General features: G+C 40.5%; 1 protein-coding gene across 1 annotated transcript; it reads right to left on the bottom strand.

The window, feature by feature from the left end:
- Positions 1–2,336: 2,336 nt before the first annotated feature.
- LOC139151543 (ankyrin repeat and SOCS box protein 10-like) lies at positions 2,337–14,639 on the bottom strand. The gene is made up of 2 exons (XM_070724435.1): positions 14,247–14,639; positions 2,337–6,975 (listed from the first exon to the last, which is right to left on the bottom strand). Exon 2 carries the CDS (start codon positions 6,938–6,940, stop codon positions 5,561–5,563), a length of 1,380 nt encoding a protein of 459 aa, XP_070580536.1. The 5' UTR covers positions 6,941–6,975; positions 14,247–14,639; the 3' UTR covers positions 2,337–5,560.
- Positions 14,640–19,595: the final 4,956 nt, after the last annotated feature.

Raw genomic sequence — 19,595 nt, 5'->3', positions numbered from 1 at the left:
GGTCATCGAGGTCACGTGACATTTTGTCAAAAAAATTGTATTGCTAAGTTATCCCTATATACCAAAAATCAGACCTCTAGCTCTATTGGCTCGCTCAAAATTAGATATGCACATAATTAATGAGGTTTAATATGTGGCTTTATAAGGTGTTTCATCATACCATACATGAAGGGTGTAGCACTTTTGGTTACTGAATTATTGACAAATATGTATATTTGAGGTCTAAGGTCACCGTGGTCACGTGTCATTTTGTCAAAAAAATTGTATTGCTGAGTTATCCCTATATACCAAAAATCAGACCTCTAGCTCTATTGGCTCGCTCAAAATTAGATATGTGCATAATTAATGAGGTTTAATATGTGGCTTCATAAGGTGTCCCATCATACCATACATGAAGGGTGTAGCACTTGTGGTTACTGAGGTATGGACAAATATGTATATTTGAGGTCTAAGGTCACCGTGGTCACGTGACATTTTGTCAAAAAAATTGTATTGCTGAGTTATCCCTGTATACCAAAAATCAGACCTCTAGCTCTATTGGCTCACTCAAAATTAGATATGCACATAATTAATGAGGTTTAATATGTGGCGTCATAAGGTGTCCCATCATACCATATATGAAGGGCGGTAGCACTTGTGGTTACTGAGTTATGGACAAATATGTATATTTGAGGTCAAAGGTCATCGAGGTCACATGACATTTTGTCAAAATATCAGAGATATCTCTGTGAACGGATGGACTCACGGATGGACGAACAGATGAACATGACCCAATCTATAAGCCCACTGGACTTCATCCGTGGGGACTAAAAATTGTGTCACTACGTCCTTTTTGCAATATGAATACGGTGAGAAACTAAATTTTTATTTTTCGTGGCCTTATACATGGGAGTCTATGGAGATCTGCCTTATACATGGGAGTTTATGGACGTGTAAACTAAAAATATGCAAATTTCACCACGATTTGCCCAAGGTCACTCCTATGCACTTCCATACCAAGTTTCAAATCAATCGGACTTGTGGTTTCAGAGAAGAAGATTTTTTGAAAAAATGGGAGAAAATTACAAAAAATTCATGAAAAATAGCAAGTCCAAGATACTGACCCAAGATGTGCACAATCATTTCAGGTCAGCCGAAAGTACTTACTTGCTAAATTTTCATGTAATCTGTTCAGTGGTTGTTGAGTTTTTTTCAATTTTGATGGTTTTTACATCTTTTCACTTAATTTGCATACTTTTGGCAATGACTTCATTTAACAAAATCTCATCTACAGCCCATCATCCATGTACACACCAAATATCAAGATGAAATGTGCAGCGATTTTGGAGTTTTTGATGTTGATGGACAGACATACAGACACACAGACATACAAACATACAGACATACATACATACAGACAGTTCCCTAGCCTATAAGAATATTTTCCATTGCCATATATACATATGGCTATGGGAGCTATCAGTTCCCTAGCCTATAAGAATAGCTTCCATTGCCATATATACATATGGCTATGGGAGCTAAAAACTGAGCACAGTGACCTACCAAAAATTTGTTTCAAAAGTATAAGACATACATGAATTAGATGCTACTCATAATTGACAATACTGGAAAGTTACAATATTCCATCAAATAAGTGTTTTAATCTTGGAAATGTTGGGTGTAACAATGACAAATTTGGTTAAAAAATAAATAATTCCATTTAGTCACATATTCTTTCATTTAGTCCTTACTGTTCAACATTTTACTTTTGTATTATTTTATGACGAGAATTTGACGACGTCTTCCGTGTTCCAAAACTGCCGGAGAAAACATCAGGTTAACGCTAAATCAATGATACTTTTGGTTGGCTGGGCATGATATAAACTGAACCTATTGGCCTAGTGTTAAAATGGGCGAAATTTGGCCCATTTTTTCCTCGGAAAGGGCAGTGCTCGGGCAGTCCTCAGGCAGCTACGGGCAGTCACGGGCAGTAATTAGTAGGACCGCCAGGGAACACAGCGTCGCACGCAGGGCTGGCTACGTCAAGTGGAAGTCAGTATACAAATTAAAATCAACAGTCAGCATGGTCAGTGGTAATACGTGCCACACTTTAGATGGGTTCAAACTTCAACTGGGTTTGGGATGGTACATGTAAGGAGTCACATGGGCAAGTAACCCGGCCCTGTGATTAGTCAATTTGGTGATGCATCTTGAAGGTCTGCAGTTTGGATATTTCTACGAGAGATACCTTGCAAGAGATATCTTGATAGTCACCGGGGATAGTCAGCATTGTTATTCCAGTAATTCTGTATTGCTTTTCATGACTGAGGATCTGAATTAAAAAAAACGCTACTAAGTCATGTTGCAGTATCTTTATTATATCTCACAACACCATGAACATGTATAACAATATAAGTATTAAAATTTTCAAAAAAATCCTCTTGCAGTAGGCCTAAATGTTTCTGTCTTGTTTTGCAGTACTTTATAGAGCTGCATGGACAGTCATGTTGAGTAACTATGAGTGATATGCTGCTGACATGTGTCTTTGATATTAACCTAAGAACAAATTCTTTCATTGCACTGTGCACAAAATATAATAATGATGCTAAAACAAGAACAAAACCAAAACAAAACCCTCGTACAAACTAGGTTTTTCGAGGAAATAGTTTGCCAAAAAACAAGAGCAATATCAAAACAACCTGAAAATCAGCCTATAAGCTTGACTACATAAACTTTATGATGCACATGAAGCAAATTTTATTTAGGCAAATTTTATCCTCCTGGTGTCGTACGTCTGGCAAAATTTCCTCTTAATTTGGTTTCCTTCCATTAGTCCGGATGCTCCCAACCTCTTAATGGCAATTAAGACTCCTTTGGCGTCCTTGGTGTGTAGCAAAAGACTGAGAGGAAGGGAAATGATATATGGTTTAAGAAACCTACGTGAGTTGCGGAAGCCATAAGAGCCCCGAGGGTCATTGTGGAAGCTTAGGTTTTTGACGGTGACGGCAATTTGGGAACACCTTGGACGTACCGCTGCAGTCTTCCATGCAAGCATCAACAGGCAACGTATGTTCACCGTGGCGATGGCGGAAGAAGTTTCTACGTCCATGCATCATCATAAGCCATATACAGCCCTATGGCAATATATTCGAAATGATCAACATCGGACAAATATTCCACGGTACAAAAGTATATGCAACTGCCGTGTATGCAAACATGAAATACAAGTCCGGGCAGTGGGCTCTGTGTTACTGGTAAGCCTAGTTCATGTGCCGTGTGCAACGCTCCGCGTGCCGCGAACCAGAAGTAGCTGCATTGTCACTCAAATATAATTCATTGATTCATTTTCATGAATAAATCAACATTCGGGCTTCAACGCCGCCTTCTAAATGCATGAACTGGGGACCAGCGAATGATTAGCAAATTCTGTGCATACGCAGAAAGGGACTCGAGAGAAATTATAGGGAGCGAGGGCCAGTATTTTTCAAAATCACACTGCACGTAAATTTGTATAAAAATTGATCAATCTAAATTCTGTACACTGATTTTGTACATATGTTAAGGTTGCTACATTGCAAATATCTAGGTCCTATGGTGTCTATCGAACTGTGACTGCCCGGCGTAAACCTATTGACAGGTATCAATCAAAACGTTGCAAACAGGTTTATTTTGTGGGCAAGTCCACAGGTGCCAGGGTTGCCGGTGTACATGCATAGAGATATGCATGTACACCGGCAACCTGGCACCTGTGGGCAAGTCCACCATCCTGCCAACTTGTTTCAATCAAAATGTTACCAAAACGCTGTATTTTGCGCGTGCAAGTAAACCCACAGGGTACAGGGGAAAGTCCCCTGGGGTGGGGAGGAAGGTGTTTTTTGTGCAACGGTTTACCTTATTTGATTTTATTAATTTTGACTGTGATGTTTCAAATAAAGAGTTCAACTCTACACCGTCTGACTGCTTTATTATGACTGACAAGTCCTTATCTCCTCTCCAACTTGTGTATACACCACTGTAATTGCTCCGAAAAACATTGCCAACTTGCTAATCCGCTGTCCGTATCAGCGGATCAAGTAATTGAGTCAACACCACAGCCGTCCCACACGCATTAAAATAAGGAAAGGGTTGAAGATCTCCGACATAGTGTCACAAAAAAACGCAAATCTGAGCAGATGTAGAAGTCAATCGAAATTTAACGACTATCAAAAGCATCGCTATACCGATGAACTGCTACATGCCGAAGTACACTGTCTAAAATGGTCACCTTGAGCCAGAAAACCAACCTAAATTTTTGAGTCAGTCATGGTCCGATGTCATCCGTAAGAGCTGAAGTCGGGAGTAGAACCTTTTGACCTCAAACCTGTTTATTTCCAGTCCAGAAGTAAACATATTTCCCATGATGCGTTTGATGTTATATAATAATTGCAATCATACCAATCCATAGTCCAATAACACTAGGTCGGAATTCATAAATGTAAAAGTAAAATGTAAAAGTTCGTATATCATGCAATGAGCACGCTAAACCCCAAGGCCGGTTGAGCTCGTGGCCGTAAAGTGTTAAATGTTTCCCGACATTTCAAGCTTTGAGTCCCGGTAAAAAACGAACACCAAACATGAATTGATTTTTTGGGGGACAGAAACCAGTATCACAAAATGATATTCAAGTTACAAAATTAAGAGAGTGATAAAGAACAATACTAAATGACTGAAAGAAACATCCAAAACTCAACAAAACTTTCAAAGCTGATCACAACGAAACCTTTGTGACATTTAGCCCATTGCAGTGAAGGGGTTCATTGTTAAAATGAACAGTAATTGTGAACGGTTGAAATGGCAGAAAGGATGGCTAACAGTTTTCAAACTTCCCTTTTCTTGAATCTTTTTCCATTCAAGGCCATGAAACCCACTCATCCCTTTTGGCAGTGCTGTAGTCCAACTTCAAAATTGAAAACAGCTGGATTGGGCTAGCCCATTGCAGTGAAGGGGTAAAACAGAAAGACTTTATTCATCAATGATGATAAGAACAGAGTCATAAGAACAGAGACAATACTAAGATGAAGGATTCTATGGGCAACTGGACTTTCTTAGCTCTTTTTGTAATTTTTCATAATAGAACCATCTTATTTCCTCATGCAGTCTTAATGCACTCAAAAATGAGTGGCTTACATGTTGCGTAAAATTGTTCCGATAAAACTTTCAACCGTTATCTTACCAAATAGAGAATAATAAAATGGGTCACTGTTCAAATTTTGGTACTAGAGAAACACATAATCTAACATACACTGATATTTGCAATTCAAAATGGGCAAAATCTCTGTTAAACTCAATGGGAAAAATACAATTTTCGATTTTTTCCAAATACTAAGACACTGAAACTTTTCATATTCCAAGAGCTTTACAATGAACCTTTACAAGTAGTAGATCAGGAAAATATTGAACAAATCTCTCCCCAGTGCACATTAACAGTAAAAATATTCTACCTTCAACATATTTTTTCATGTATGACTTTATATCTGAAAGTCCTTTGAACTCCCCATTTCATTTGAAGAGGAACAGATGGAGGGTCTGGAATGTCTTTGTATCAATCAAGATTTGCTGGATCACTGAACAGGAGATAAGATTTTAAATTTGCCGGTATGTCATACTGAATCACTTGCTGATAGTAGTTGTGATTCAGATGCTGTGTGAGAAATGAACGGCATTGATGTTGCAACGATCTTGGTGTAAACTGGAGATTCAACAGCTTCTTGTAAAAGTCTGGATACTGCTTGAGTTTATCTTCTGGGATTGGACAGCCTCTGAGGTCAAGGTTAAAGGTCCTGAAAGAGTTCACAGCGGCACCGATGGGTTCAATTGACAGCTTTGGATTTTGAAGCAAGTCTTGTAAGTGACTGCTCCAGAAGATACTCGTCCGTGCACCATAGATGAGTAGCTTACTGATATACGGTATGGGATCTATAAAAGATTCCTGCCCGTCCGGCATGTAGTACAGGCCCCTGTGTACATAACTTGAAGAGTTAATCAATGCCATGTCTAAAATGGAACTGCCATCATCATCGTCCAAATAGAATAAATCATCAAGTTTTGGAATGACATCATTCACACAGTCAACGTAGCCAGTAAATGCAGAGTGCAAGGCTTGTTTGATGCAATGCAAATTAACACTGGCATTATGCTCCAGGAGTATCTCAGCACCTTCAGGGTTACCTTTCTGTATAGCAACAGCAAGGGGTGTGTTACCCTCGTCGTCTTGAAGATCAACATTACAGCCATGTTCAAGGAGTAGCTTTGCGATAGCCGTATTATCATACCGTGGACGAGCCAATGAATGTAATGCACCACCAAATCCTTCAATACACTCATTGAGGTCAGCACCATGATCAACACATAACTGCACACACTTTAAGCATCCATACTCGGCAAAACTGATCAAGGGCATCTTGCTAGTTTCCAACCTTGCCCCTTTCTGGACCAATAGTTCTACAATCTCACAACTGTGACCGATGCGACAGGCTGCACACACGGGTGACACAAACTGAGTAGATGGCTTGCTTGGGTCGACACCATATGACAGTAAAAACTTTAAACAGTTAATACCGCGTTTAGTTATAGCTACTTCAAGAGCTGTGAAGACACCTGCATAAACATTTGGCTCATCTGGCTCATACACATTGTCCATTTGGTCAATTTCATCATAATCACGACTCTCAATGAAACGTTCCCTGAGCACGTCCACTTTGAATTCAGTGGTTGGACTGAACCCAGCATTCAACAAGCACTGCAGTTTCTCAACATCATCACGCTCAATGATTTTAAAGCAGTATTCTTTGACTTTACATTGTAGTTGACCCGGTATTTTATCCCATGTTTTGCACAGAGATACCATCTTCTCCATCTCCTTATCCACACTGCTATTGTCTACCTCTTTACTGGTATGCATGCCGTCAGCTTCTGTCAACATTGAACATTTGTTTGTGCGATATTTCCTCTGGTTTTCTGTAAACAAAAAGAAAAAGAAAAAGGTATTTGTTACTTATGATGGAAAAAAGACAGGTGACATGAAAAAAGACAGGTAAAATAATCGCAATCATACCAATCCATAATCCAATGACAGTAGGTCGGAATTCGCAAGACAATAGCCGTAAACATAGACACAAAACAGCACAGAACAGACAGCAAATAGACGGTACACAAACAACATAGCATTGTCTATTGCAACTACTCTGCTGTCTTTTTCCTTTCCTTCCACTTTCTCCCTTCCTTTTTCTGGCTCCTCCTCTTCTCTCATTATTTCACCTGCAGTCCAGGTTATGTTCTAATGGAGCATAGTACGATTGACCAATCGGCGAAACTTAGTCGCCAAGAACATCATGAATAATTAAATGTGTGAAACTAGGTTTATAGATAATTGCAACAAGTTCGAAGTTTTTGGCCGGATTTCACTCTTTCTTTTAGCACTCAGTAGTTTTATAACGTTATGCACATGGTTCAGTATGGCCGTGATTGTGACCGACACAAGTGTTTTGTACATACAAAATTACTTCTTTGGGTGGGTGGTTTTCCTGGCCAGGTATACTGCTCCAAGAAATCAGGATTTGACCATAGTCAATTTACAGTAAGTTATTTGTCGCCAACTATCACTTGCCATGTGTAGCATTGAGAATTTTTCAAGCTTTGCAACGATGGGTGAACTCTTCTTGTTGGTCATCGGAGCACGATGGAGCATGATTTTTTTCGATCACCATGCATTTCCTGGTACCATTGACCCTTCGCTCAAAAATGTGCACTGGATCAAATCGCCAAAAAGTTAACCAAAAACAGGAAAAGAGAATGAAAAACGTCCAATAACTCTTTGTTGAACATGGGGAAGGGGAAGGAAACTCAGAAAACTATTCCTTAAGAAATCCTTAAAATTTTGATATGGGAGCACATCGCAAATCGAATCAGGCTGAGACACTTCCCGGTAGCCAACAGTCACACTCGATTGGTGGATCTGTCAGGTCAGATCATGATTTCAGCATAACATTTCAAAGCGAGCCCATGGAACATTTAACCCTAATTACATATACAGTACGTGATTGGTTCTTGCCTTGACCCTCATTAGATATAACGGTATGGCTCTTTCCTACTATCCTCTTCTGAGACGTAACCCAGACTGGTCAATAACTTTGCACTTTCTTGCAAACCCCTTCCTCTTTTTGCCTATCAGGAGTAGTCTGTCTGACTTTACTTAGCACTACCTGCGGAAAAACTGATCTGCAATCATCTCTTTGTTGTGTTGAATCAAGTATGTACTGTAGTATGGCCATAGCAGGGAGACACCCAAGTCTCCAGGAATTCTACACCACTAAAAGTACAGTATAATGAAATTGTGCTAAAAAATTATATTCCCAATTTATGTAACTCTTATTTTAATGTGAAATGCACCTCAATGACACATATTCAGAATGTCAAACTTCTACAGTACTTTTTTGCTCTTCAACCATTCAGGCTAAATATAGTTTTCAACAACTTACTTTTGTGAAAATCAAACATTTGAATTTTTCCCCAGTCAAGTGGTTTGCTTTGATTGGATTCAGTGACATGCTTGATAGACAATATATAAGTCAGGGCTCGAAAGTAGCTGGTAGTTCACTTGGGCTACCATTTTCTGAAGTTCCGAACTTCAGAAAATGGTGTTCTCCCTAGGCCCTTCAAGCATCACGTCTCCGTGACGCTTGCCTTGGTCACCGTGACGCTTGCTACAATGCCGTGACGCTTCAGATTCTTCCCGACACCCTTGATTGACAGCCCCACTTGACAGCTCAGTGTATTCATTGGCATGGGACATCTGCCAAAACTAGCCTTATCAACATCGTTTTTAGTCCTGAATAGACTTTTTCAGGTCGACTGACGAGTTTACATTAATCAATTGACACGTACATAGGTGTTGAAAAACACCGGCCGAGCGGCACATCGGCGCGGCCGCGACTTTGATCATGTGGTTCGAGCACCGTGTCAATGGCCGTTTATCAAGTTACGTGGGGGATTACAGTGACGTCGATGCCGTGAAAATGCTGGTGGTCAAAGCTATCGGTCAAAATTGCGACCCTCAATAAAGGTTTGTAAGGCGTCTATACATGATGACAGTTAGTCTACATGAAATCTCCATGGCAGTATTACGAATGCGCATTTGTATTTTAATTATTTTTCTGTTCTTGTTGTTGAGACAAACGGTGAAAGTATCAGAGCAGAACGGTAGAGTTCGTGGGCTGCACACATTACGTTTGCGTCATATTACGCTACGCTGACTTGACCTAGTTTCTCGATGTTGGGGTCACTGTCATTTTACAAGTTTTTTGGCTAATCGTGCAATCGTTCTTTTGCATTCTTGTCGTCTTTTTTTTATTTCGCGCAAAGTTTCTAAAAATATGAGTTTGGATTTACTGTTTGGTCGCGAAATGATGTCTACAGTGCCATGTGACGTAAACAGGTCAGGCGATTTCCAAGATGGCGGTCGAAGTGTGGGCTTTGAGCGTTTCGCGCTGTTTTCAAGTTCAGGTCTCGTTCAGGTTCGCTGAGGAGGCAAGTTACTGAAACGCCAGGGGTTTCATAAATTTTGGTGACGATCATTCGTGTAAATACGTCTGAATTTTCTGTTATGGTAAACCGTAACAGTCCCTCTATTCATTGGGACCGTGACCGTAATGTGCTCAAAAACTCGCTGGGACGCTGGGGTACACAGCCCTGATTGTGTGGCTTCGTTGCTCTGTATAATTTCGTAAACAAGTGACGCAATGTTTCATCGCAAATGTTTCTCCATGCAATGAGTGTACGAGTTGAATTTTTACAACTGAAGTTGGACTGCTGAAGAAAGCAAGATGTGGCCGTTCAGTTTTCATGTATGAAATTATTGCACTTTATGGTGCCACCTGTAAACTTAATTGTTTATTCCCCTGATATGTATGTATGTGCAGCAATGTGTAAGTAAATAAAAGGCATATTAAATGACTACAATTTGCAGTTACTGTATTTGTGTGTATGTATTTAAATATATGTTAATGCATGCAAATTAATTATGTAAATTTTATGCAAATTTCCAACATGCTTGCCCTTGATCCTAGCATGGAGGTAGTCTCTACTACCTCCATGATCCTAGGGAGAACACTGCGTAGTCCAGTGACAATGGCTGGTAGTCCATGCATATTTTAGTTTAGGGATATTGTTTTTCATTAACCAGACAAGAAAAAGCAATTTTTCAAGATTCTGCCCATGAAGTGAATTTTCTAGTCATTTGATGTGAATACTTACACACCTAGTACCAAAAGGAAACAGGTATAAGCCCCCCCCCCCCAAAAAAAAATGTTTCGGGTCCTTGACATTCAGCAAAGTGATGCAGTGACGCTGTTTTCTTTTTTCCCTTCTTTTTCTTAACAATGCTGGTTTGGCACTATTGATGCAACAGTTATTGTCTTTTATAACTGGCTGCATAAATCTTTGTTAATTTAAACAGCTCTATTTCTATGGTCATGATCGTCGACAGTAGAAGCAAGATGGTTCCTTACATTAAAAAGGTTATTAGTCCCCACGGACACCGTCCGGGGGGACTTATAGGTTTGGTCATGTCCGTGCGTGTGTGCTTGCGTCCGTGCGTGCGTGCGTCCGTCCGTTCACGCAGATATCTCAGAGATGCCTGAAGCAATTTCATTCAAACTTGGTACAAGGATTACTTCATATGTCATACAGATGCACGTCGATTTGTTTTGTGATACGATCCAATATGGCTGCCAGGCAGCCATTTTATTATGATTTTTTCATGTACAGAGCCATAATTCAGGCATGTTTTAACTGATTTTATTCAAAGTTGGTACAAGGACATTGACCAATGTCATAGATATGCACATCAATTTTCTTTGTGATACGATCCAATATGGCCGCTGTGCGGCCATTTTGTTACGATTTTTTCATGTACAGAGCCATAACTCAGGCATATTTCAACCGATTTTATTCAAAATTGGTACAAGGACATTGACATATGTCGTACATATGCACGTCAATTTGTTTTGTGATACGATCCAATATGGCCGCAAGGCGGCCATTTTATTATGATTTTTTCATGTACAAAGCCATTACTCAGGCATGTTTCTACAGATTTTATTCAAAGTTGGTACAAGGACATTGACCAATGTCATAGCTATGCACATCAATCTGTTTTGTGATATGATCAAATATGGCCGCTGTGCGGCCATTTTGTTACGATTTTTTCATGTACAGAGCCATAACTCAGGCATATCTCAACCAATTTTATTCAAACTTGGTACAAGGACATTGACCAATGTCATACATATGCACATTGACTTGTTTTGTGATACGATCCAATATGGCCGCCGTGTGGCTAGTTTATTACGTTTTTTCATGTCCAGAACCATAACTCAGACATGTATCTAGCAAATTTATTCAAAGTTGGTACAAGCAGATTGACCAATGTCATACATATGCATGTTAATTTGTTTTGTGATACGATCCAATATGGCTGCTGTGCGGCCATTTTGTTATGATTTTTTCATGTACAAAGCCATAACTCAGGCATATTTCAACCGATTTCAATCAAAGTTGGTACAAGGACATTGACCTGTGTCATACATATGCACATTGATTTGTTTTGTGATTCGATCCAATATGGCCACCATGTGGCCATTTTATTACGATTTTTTCATGTCCTGAACTACAACTCAGACATGTATCAAGCGAATTTATTCAAAAGTATTTTTATCACAGACCTAATGAAGAGGACTCTATCCTCTCTGAGGACCTGTAATCAAAGCACCCATTAACAAGTGGGGACTGTGTCATCAACGATGACTTGTTTACAGTGTTTTTCTATTCCATTCAAGACTGGAATAGGTCATGTTTTTCTTCAACCCGAGTCATTTGACATGCGAGGACTACAACTGATACCTCACTAAGCTGTGGTAGCAGCACTATGTGTCAGCCCACAAGCCCACGGAACGTTTCATAGATCGTCGTCGGATGGGAAGTGACTGACACTGTGAGGCCGAAGGCCGAACCTCGGTACTGTTATACAGTACCGAGGTTCGGCCTTCGGCCTCACAGTGTCAGTCACTTCCCATCCGACGCTGTGAGGCCTTCGGCCGAACCTCGGTACTGTATAACAGTACCGAGGTTCGGTCTTCGGCCTCACAGTCAGTCACTTCCCATCCGACGACGATCTACGAAACGTTCCGTGGGCCTGTGTGTCAGCCCTGTTAGCCCTGCGTACGATGTTGTGTGTTCCCGGCGTTTTTAACCCTTTTCCTGCCAGACAGTATCACTTCCCCATCAGCAAAGTCTGTAAAAAGCGGTATTGAGCCAAAACATGACGTATTTTCACTCACTTGGCTTGGTATGTTATAGCATCTACAGTCCTTCAAATACAGTATTAAGTTAAGATACCCCATATGGAATATGTTGTGTTTCGTTAATTTTAACCATCTTGACCTGATGGTTAAATATGGACTTGGCAGGAAAAGGGTTAATACTTTACTTTACTTTACTTTATTGCTCAACAACACACTCAAGGAGTGCGGTAAGGCAAAAATTACAAAACTCAGCAAACACTGGATGAAGCTGCTGCTGGGGGAGGAACTAACGTACAAGAAATAAATTTGGCAAGAGGTAGTTTGTTTTCGTGAGTAAAGATATACATGAACTTTTCTCTATCATTCAAATCAAGAAAGCCAGGATTATACAAAATAAACTTCGCACATACAGAGAGTTGAAAAAAGATTTCTCTCTCGAAAGCTACCTTCATATTATAAAAAACCCAGATCACAGGTCAGCCCTGTGCAAGTTACGCATTAGTGCACACATACTACACATAGAAACAGGTAGATATAGAAACCTTGATGTCATAGACAGAGCATGCCCAATTTGCCAAAACAAACAAGTAGAAGATGAGATACATTTTCTTTTTCATTGCAAAGGATACACAGACATTAGGCATGATTTTTTCAGTAAACTAAACATTTGTAAAAACGCATTCAGAGGCACACAAGACCTTGTAAGCATCTTTTCAAGGACAGATAATCACTATGTGAATTGGGAAAATACATACATATTTTAAACTCAGACAAGACAAAATGAAAAAGACAAAGTAAACTATTTATGAACCTTTAATATGTTGACCTCATGTATAGATATTTATATTTATATATATATTATATGTACTCTTTCATTGTTGTTTTTGCAAAACCTTTATTGTACTTTATGATCAAGATCCCAACTGGGATACGATTTCAATAAAGGCTTACTTTACTTTACTTTACTTTACTTTACAAACTAGTGGATGAAAATAGACTATCTCGATAAGCTCTGTATTTTGGACATTCTATTACAAAGTGAAATTCATCCTCAACTAAAGACTTACAATGCTTGCAGAATCTTTCATTTGCAGGAACTTTTGGAATTGACCTTCTACCCAGTTCTATTTGTAGGTTGTGATCCGAAATTCTTAGTTTTGTCAGCCACCTCCTATCCTATAGGTAAAAGATCTTATATCTAGCAAGTAACTTTCAAATTCAAATTTTGTCTTAAATAGTCTGTAAGTTCGGAGCTTATTCCTCTGCATTCCACACTTCCTTGTATCATTATGAATAGTACTCGTGACGAGTTTAAAACTCGTGACGAGTTTTCCAGTGATGCAAGGTCAATGGCCCAGTAGCCGGCCACTAGATACGTTCATGGGAGACATGGCCGGCCACTAGGCCCTTGACTGTGCTTCGCTGGAAAACTAACGGTTTGGGGCGTCACGAGAGCGAACTTTTATGCAGTCTGTGAGCGATTGAATTATTCGGGTAGGCATAGAGCGGAATGGAAATGAATTTGGCCGAAAATAGTCAGAAAAGTAGTTCTCCGTGTGCGGTCCCAATTGGGACCGCATGTCGCGATGTCGCCGATATGGACCTTCGCAGGGCTGTGGTTGGAGGCCGGGAACGCCTATCGAAGGTACTATAGATACATCTTCCTTGCTTCTAACATTTAGACTGTTCTCTTTTTTTACCTCCATGCTTCAACCATGGAGCCCTAATCACCACACAGTCCCTCCAAAAAAGAGCAACATGCGTCAAGTACACAACCATATCACGACAAGGCATAGTCCCTCCTGAGACCACGGTCTCACATCAAAATGTGGAGGGACAGCGCTGAGCCTACAAGCTACCGTAATCACATCACAGTCACTCCCTTCCAACATTGGCACACGATAAGCTAAAGGGGATCTATGAACTTACATTTCTGCCGATGTGTCTTTGTCCGTGGCCTCTGTATATCCATTTCAGTTTGTCAACAACTGGTGCGAGCTCGACGGAAAACAACATGCACGTTACGGATGCAAAACAGCTGCTTACACAATGGTGTTGAGGTCGCATTGCCAGGAATTACCAATGCGCATGCGTCCTAGAGTGCTTTGTGGCAAAAACTGTGACTTTTTACCGTACATTTGTAGAAAATATTTCATTATTATCATATGCCAGAATTCAACAATCCCTGATAACTGTTAAGCCTGGTCTTCCATATCTTGCTCTTAGCCCTGCGTACGATGCTGTGTGTTCCGCTACAGCTGTAGCGGAACACACAGCATCGTACGCAGGGCTAATCTTGCTCTCTGGCCTGATCTTGTGTACTATGTTTCGCTGTCAGGCGTGTCATATCACCCACTGAACTTAAAGCGCAGTGGTCGTCGCGCCGCGCTTGCGTGTTTTTTTTGTTGATAAACATAAATTTTTGTAAACATAAGTCTTCTCAACTTCAATAGGAGTGAGATGGGAACAGTCCCCACTTTGTTAAGGCCTTTGTAAGACTCAACATCATGCAATAGTAAAATATTAAGATCGGAAACGAACTTCAGTGGTATAAACTCGTGTAGAGCTACGAACATTGGGACACTACACTCAGCACATTATGTCGCTAAGTTCACTGTACGCAGACACAGTGAACAAAAAGCTTTGATCGCTCGCGATCACGCTGGTTATACACAATGCTATGTACAGTACAGTGAAAATACATAACTAAAATGATCAACATTGCCTATATATGTAGACCAGCAACAAGCACAATGCCTAACACAAAAATTACACTCAAGACCATGATCGGCTAGCCTGAGCAGGACACGGGAGATGTTGTTGGGAGACGGTCACCGCGTTGACGTACACGGATATAGAGAATCCGGTCCCACAACGTACCGGCCGGCCCGCGACGACTTGGCCCACAACCAACTGTTGATCACCATGTCTTACTTCTCCTAGTATTACGTGGTAAGAAATAGTAAATGTCAGGAAACAATAGACAAAACGAGCGGGTTTTCGCGGCATTTGGCAGGAAAATTGCACGGCTACACCGTGCATAGACGTATCGAGAGATCCTGTGCCCCAGGCCTGTGCACGGTCATGGCAGTGGCAGTGATCCAACCGCTAGCTGGTGTAGGCCTACCGGTGCTGGGCAAACTTCGTTGTTGTACCTCCTGATTGCCGGGTAGGTCTGAATCCTCTTTAAAGTGAGATAACCCCCACATAACAAGAAGACCTATGAAAGGTCCTTCGCTTGACTTGATACCTGTACTCAGAATTCTCGTTTGCACCCCAAAACGGGGTAAACTTTGTTGTAGTTGAGTTGGATTCTCCACAGCCGAGTGTAGCGCGCCATATACCCGGTTTGACACGGACGTTCATACAGACCACGGAACGGAACAGATGCAGAGATGCTTTTTGCTGCAGCGGGCATTGCTCTGCGAGCTGTAGATTTCTGTAGTTTGAGTTGTTGTCTTTGTACAACTTGTTGTACTCCTGTCGGGCCTCTTGAAATGAAAGCTCTCGTCCTTGCTAGCGATGTCGAAACTAGAGCCCGGTCGTTGATAGTCTGTTGGCGTATACATGCGTACATGCGTACGTCTAGCTCTATGGCTCGAGCGATAACAGTAGCCGAGCCCCATTCAACTGATTCAAGAAAATCATGAGCAAATATGATCTCAAACCAGCGTGCAATTATTGTTCAATATTCAGCAGATATTTAACTTAGATTAATTGACCTTTTATTGCGTGTTACATTTGGTTAGTTGGTATGCTTGTGACAGATCAGCCGCCATTTTAACAAGCGGCAATATCGCAAACATTACAATCAACCCGTAACATGTGCGGCGTTCTTGGATTTGTTTACAACAGAGGGGGACCCCCTCAGGAGGATGCGCAGCGCGACGACCACTGCGCTTTAAGCTTATAGCCACTACATAGCCCTGCGTACCGTGCTGTGTGTTTCGGGCGTTACACGGCCCCACGGGGCCGTGTAACGCTGTGTGTTTCGGGCGTTACACGGCCCCACGGGGCCGTGTAACGCCCGAAACACACAGCACGGTACGCAGGGCTAAGCCACTACACATCAAAGTCAGAGCTATTTCTGTCCTAGCTGTGGGTCCATAGCTGTGGTGTTTTCGGACGGGATTCCTGCCTTTTGCGGGGTTAAAATCGTAAAAAGTCAAAACCAGCCCGTAAAAGGCAGGAATCCCGTCCGAAAACACCACAGCTATGGACCCACAGCTATTTCTGTCCCTGTCACAGCAGTAGCACTGGCAGGGCTGTCCTAACCACAGTCACCCGTGGACTATAATTCAGCTCTGTGACTATTCGCCCCATAGACGAGTGTACAGAAGCGAGAAACAACCCTTCTGTACACTCGTCTATGGGGCGAATAGTCCCAGAGCTGAATAGTCCACGGGCGACTGTGTCCTAACGTTCATAATTAGTTTTGACATTATTTTTATTCAGTTTGTACATCTTTGTTCTTGCTCTCCTCCCTATGTACAGCATGTTGTCCAGAATTCAGCTTGCCAACACAGCCTGTGTACATGTACCGTGCATTTGTATTATTGACAAATGACTTTCAGTCTGGACTCTAATTCAATTATCACCATATATATGGGGAGACATCAAGAAACTGTATTGATACATTGCATAGAAACATTGAAAAAATTATCAACAGTTGCAAGCCTACCTGTTTTTCTCGAAAATTAGAAAGCATTCATACATTTTTTAGATTTTTAGAGATAAAAGTCACTAAATGCGACAAATGGTTCTAGATTTTAATTATTACAAATATTAGAACCGTTGGATTGATACAATTCATTTTTCATTGAATTACCTACCAAACCTTGGAATAAGAAAATGTAAAAACCAAGAGAGAACAAAAATATTTTCAGCCCCCCCCCTTATAGACAGAGAAAAACTTTCAACCCCTCTACTACCCCCAGCATTTTCAAATCCCCCCTGAATTCCTCCGCCCCCCCCACCAGTGTTTGTGAATGCAGCATCAGAGCTCCCTACATATGTGAAGATTGAGATTTGTACAGAGTAGTGTAGACCACAGACCATGGAGCGAGATCAAAGGTCTATATATAATTTATTTTGAGGGACATTTTTGCACCGTTTAGGGACAACATGCGTCAGTTGTCAATCAGTCTTTGTATTATTTTATTATAAATTGGTTTCACAAAACAAAAGTCAAGCTGCCGGGACCGCGTCGCCATGCTTTAAGGGGGTGCTGTGCCCAACATAGCGTATTTTGCTCAAAATCACTTTTTGCAAATATTATTCAATGATTTTAATATAATTGATTTGTTAACCCAAGATTAAAACATTGGTTGGGTTCACCTTTAAGCTTGTTGCGTGAGTTGCGCGATAAGTGTTTATTTATACAAATGTATCCAAATCACCCGATTTCCTGGCTTCTCCTTTCTCCCAATTTCAAGATTTCCACAAGAATTTAACTCCACTGTGGCTGGGTCAAATTTTCTGAAATGTATTCACATTATGTTCTTTAAATGTTATATAACAAATTAGACTGTAAAATAAATGTATGGCGTAGTTCTGTACCACGCATCTCAAAAGGCGAGACGGGAACACCACCGACATGTTTCCTGTCCTGTCTACTCACTGCATTGTAAAACATATGCAATTATACAGAAAATAATATTTTACTTTTGCGTAGTCACCAACCAAGACTGAAAGATTCGTCGCTCGAGGGCGCTATTAAAGGGGAGGGGAGCGTAGAAAGCATCCTCGAGCAACGGGTCTTTCAATCTTTCACCCACCTTCATTTGATATTCGAAAGAAGCGTGTAGGAAAATGTGTGATGAAGGTGATGTCCGTGCAATATTTCGTGTCAATGCCAAAAGAAATCAGGCGTTTTCAACTATTTATTGTCTTCAAACGATATAACCGAAAACATGTTAAGTCTGTAACTGAAAGGGCCATAGAAAATTACCTTCACTTTGTTTTACCTTCACTTTGTTATCTGTTCCCCAAACAGGGCGAAGGAAACTGCGTGTCTGAGTATAAGGCAAGATATTCTTTTTGTTTTCAGTTTCCTGTCGAAACTTTCCGACTCTTGTAATAAAAGTAGTTGAACGTTGGTGTAAACGGAAACAAGTTTTGGTAGCCTTTTTGTCGTGCTTGTACGCCTTGTCAGCCTAGTACGAAGCAGATATAAAGAGGAGAGAAATATAGGTATTTGTATCATATTACCGTTCGCCATTTACATTTAGTGTGTATCTTTGATAACCCGATTTTTTTTCTTGTGACCATAAAGCGGCAGTCCAGTAAAACCCCTTTTCTCGTATTAGTTCTTGTTAAGGTCGTATTAACTACATGATGATAGTGACATTCCTTTATTTTACTTTCAAAGTTTTATCAAGTTGATACGAAACAAGGCAACCAGTGGCCAGACAGAAAACCGAGCCACAAAACGTATATGCTGTTAAACGAACAAGATTTTGAGATTCATTTTTGCATAACACATATATGCAATTTATTCTCGGTTTAACTTGATTTTGAATAAAATACACAGCCTTGCTCCTTGTGAAGCGTTCAGTTATTTTGGTCGAATTGGCTAGCGAAATCAAAGAGCATCGAAATTTGCAGGACTGTCACAATTTTTCAAAAACAGTTTACTTGATTTTAAAAACGCCTTCTTTAGTGTACAAAGTGGAAACGGGATTCTCAATTTTGTTTTCATTTTCTGAAGTCAGTAAATAAAGGTACACATGTATAAATCATTTTTCAACATCTCTATATTCGCTCAATTGTGCATCATTTAAACAAAAGGATTCTTGTGTGTTTTGGTAGACAGAAGTATGATTCTGGGGTATGCTGAGGGGAACTTGGCAAGAGATGAGAATCTGAACAAATGCTTCATTAAAGGGGAAGTTCATCAAGGACGATTTTTACATATGTACTACCTTTGTGGTCACTTACCCCGAAAAGCTATTTTCACCATTTATAACTCGCGCGATTTTTTACAAAAACCGATAGAAATAGTACCAGGAAGTTGCCCATGTAATTTGAATCATGGGAAAAAAGCTCCAGGCTTGGAGCTCGCATCATGTGACATGGAAGGGACCATCTTGCCATGGGTATGGCATTGTCCACTCACCCACGCTCAAATCAGGCTATGTGTATTTACATAACTTTTGTTTATACAAAGTATCCTTGAATAAACAATGAATCACTTATAATAAACTGTCCACTGTCAGATTTTGTGTTGCTGTTTACTACTGTGTTACTGTCGGACAAATGACACAAAAATGTTCAAAC

The sequence above is a fragment of the Ptychodera flava genome, chromosome 15, assembly GCF_041260155.1.
Source record: "Ptychodera flava strain L36383 chromosome 15, AS_Pfla_20210202, whole genome shotgun sequence".
In the NCBI taxonomy this organism is placed as follows: domain Eukaryota; kingdom Metazoa; phylum Hemichordata; class Enteropneusta; family Ptychoderidae; genus Ptychodera; species Ptychodera flava.
This window is presented reverse-complemented; position numbering and strand designations above follow the sequence as displayed.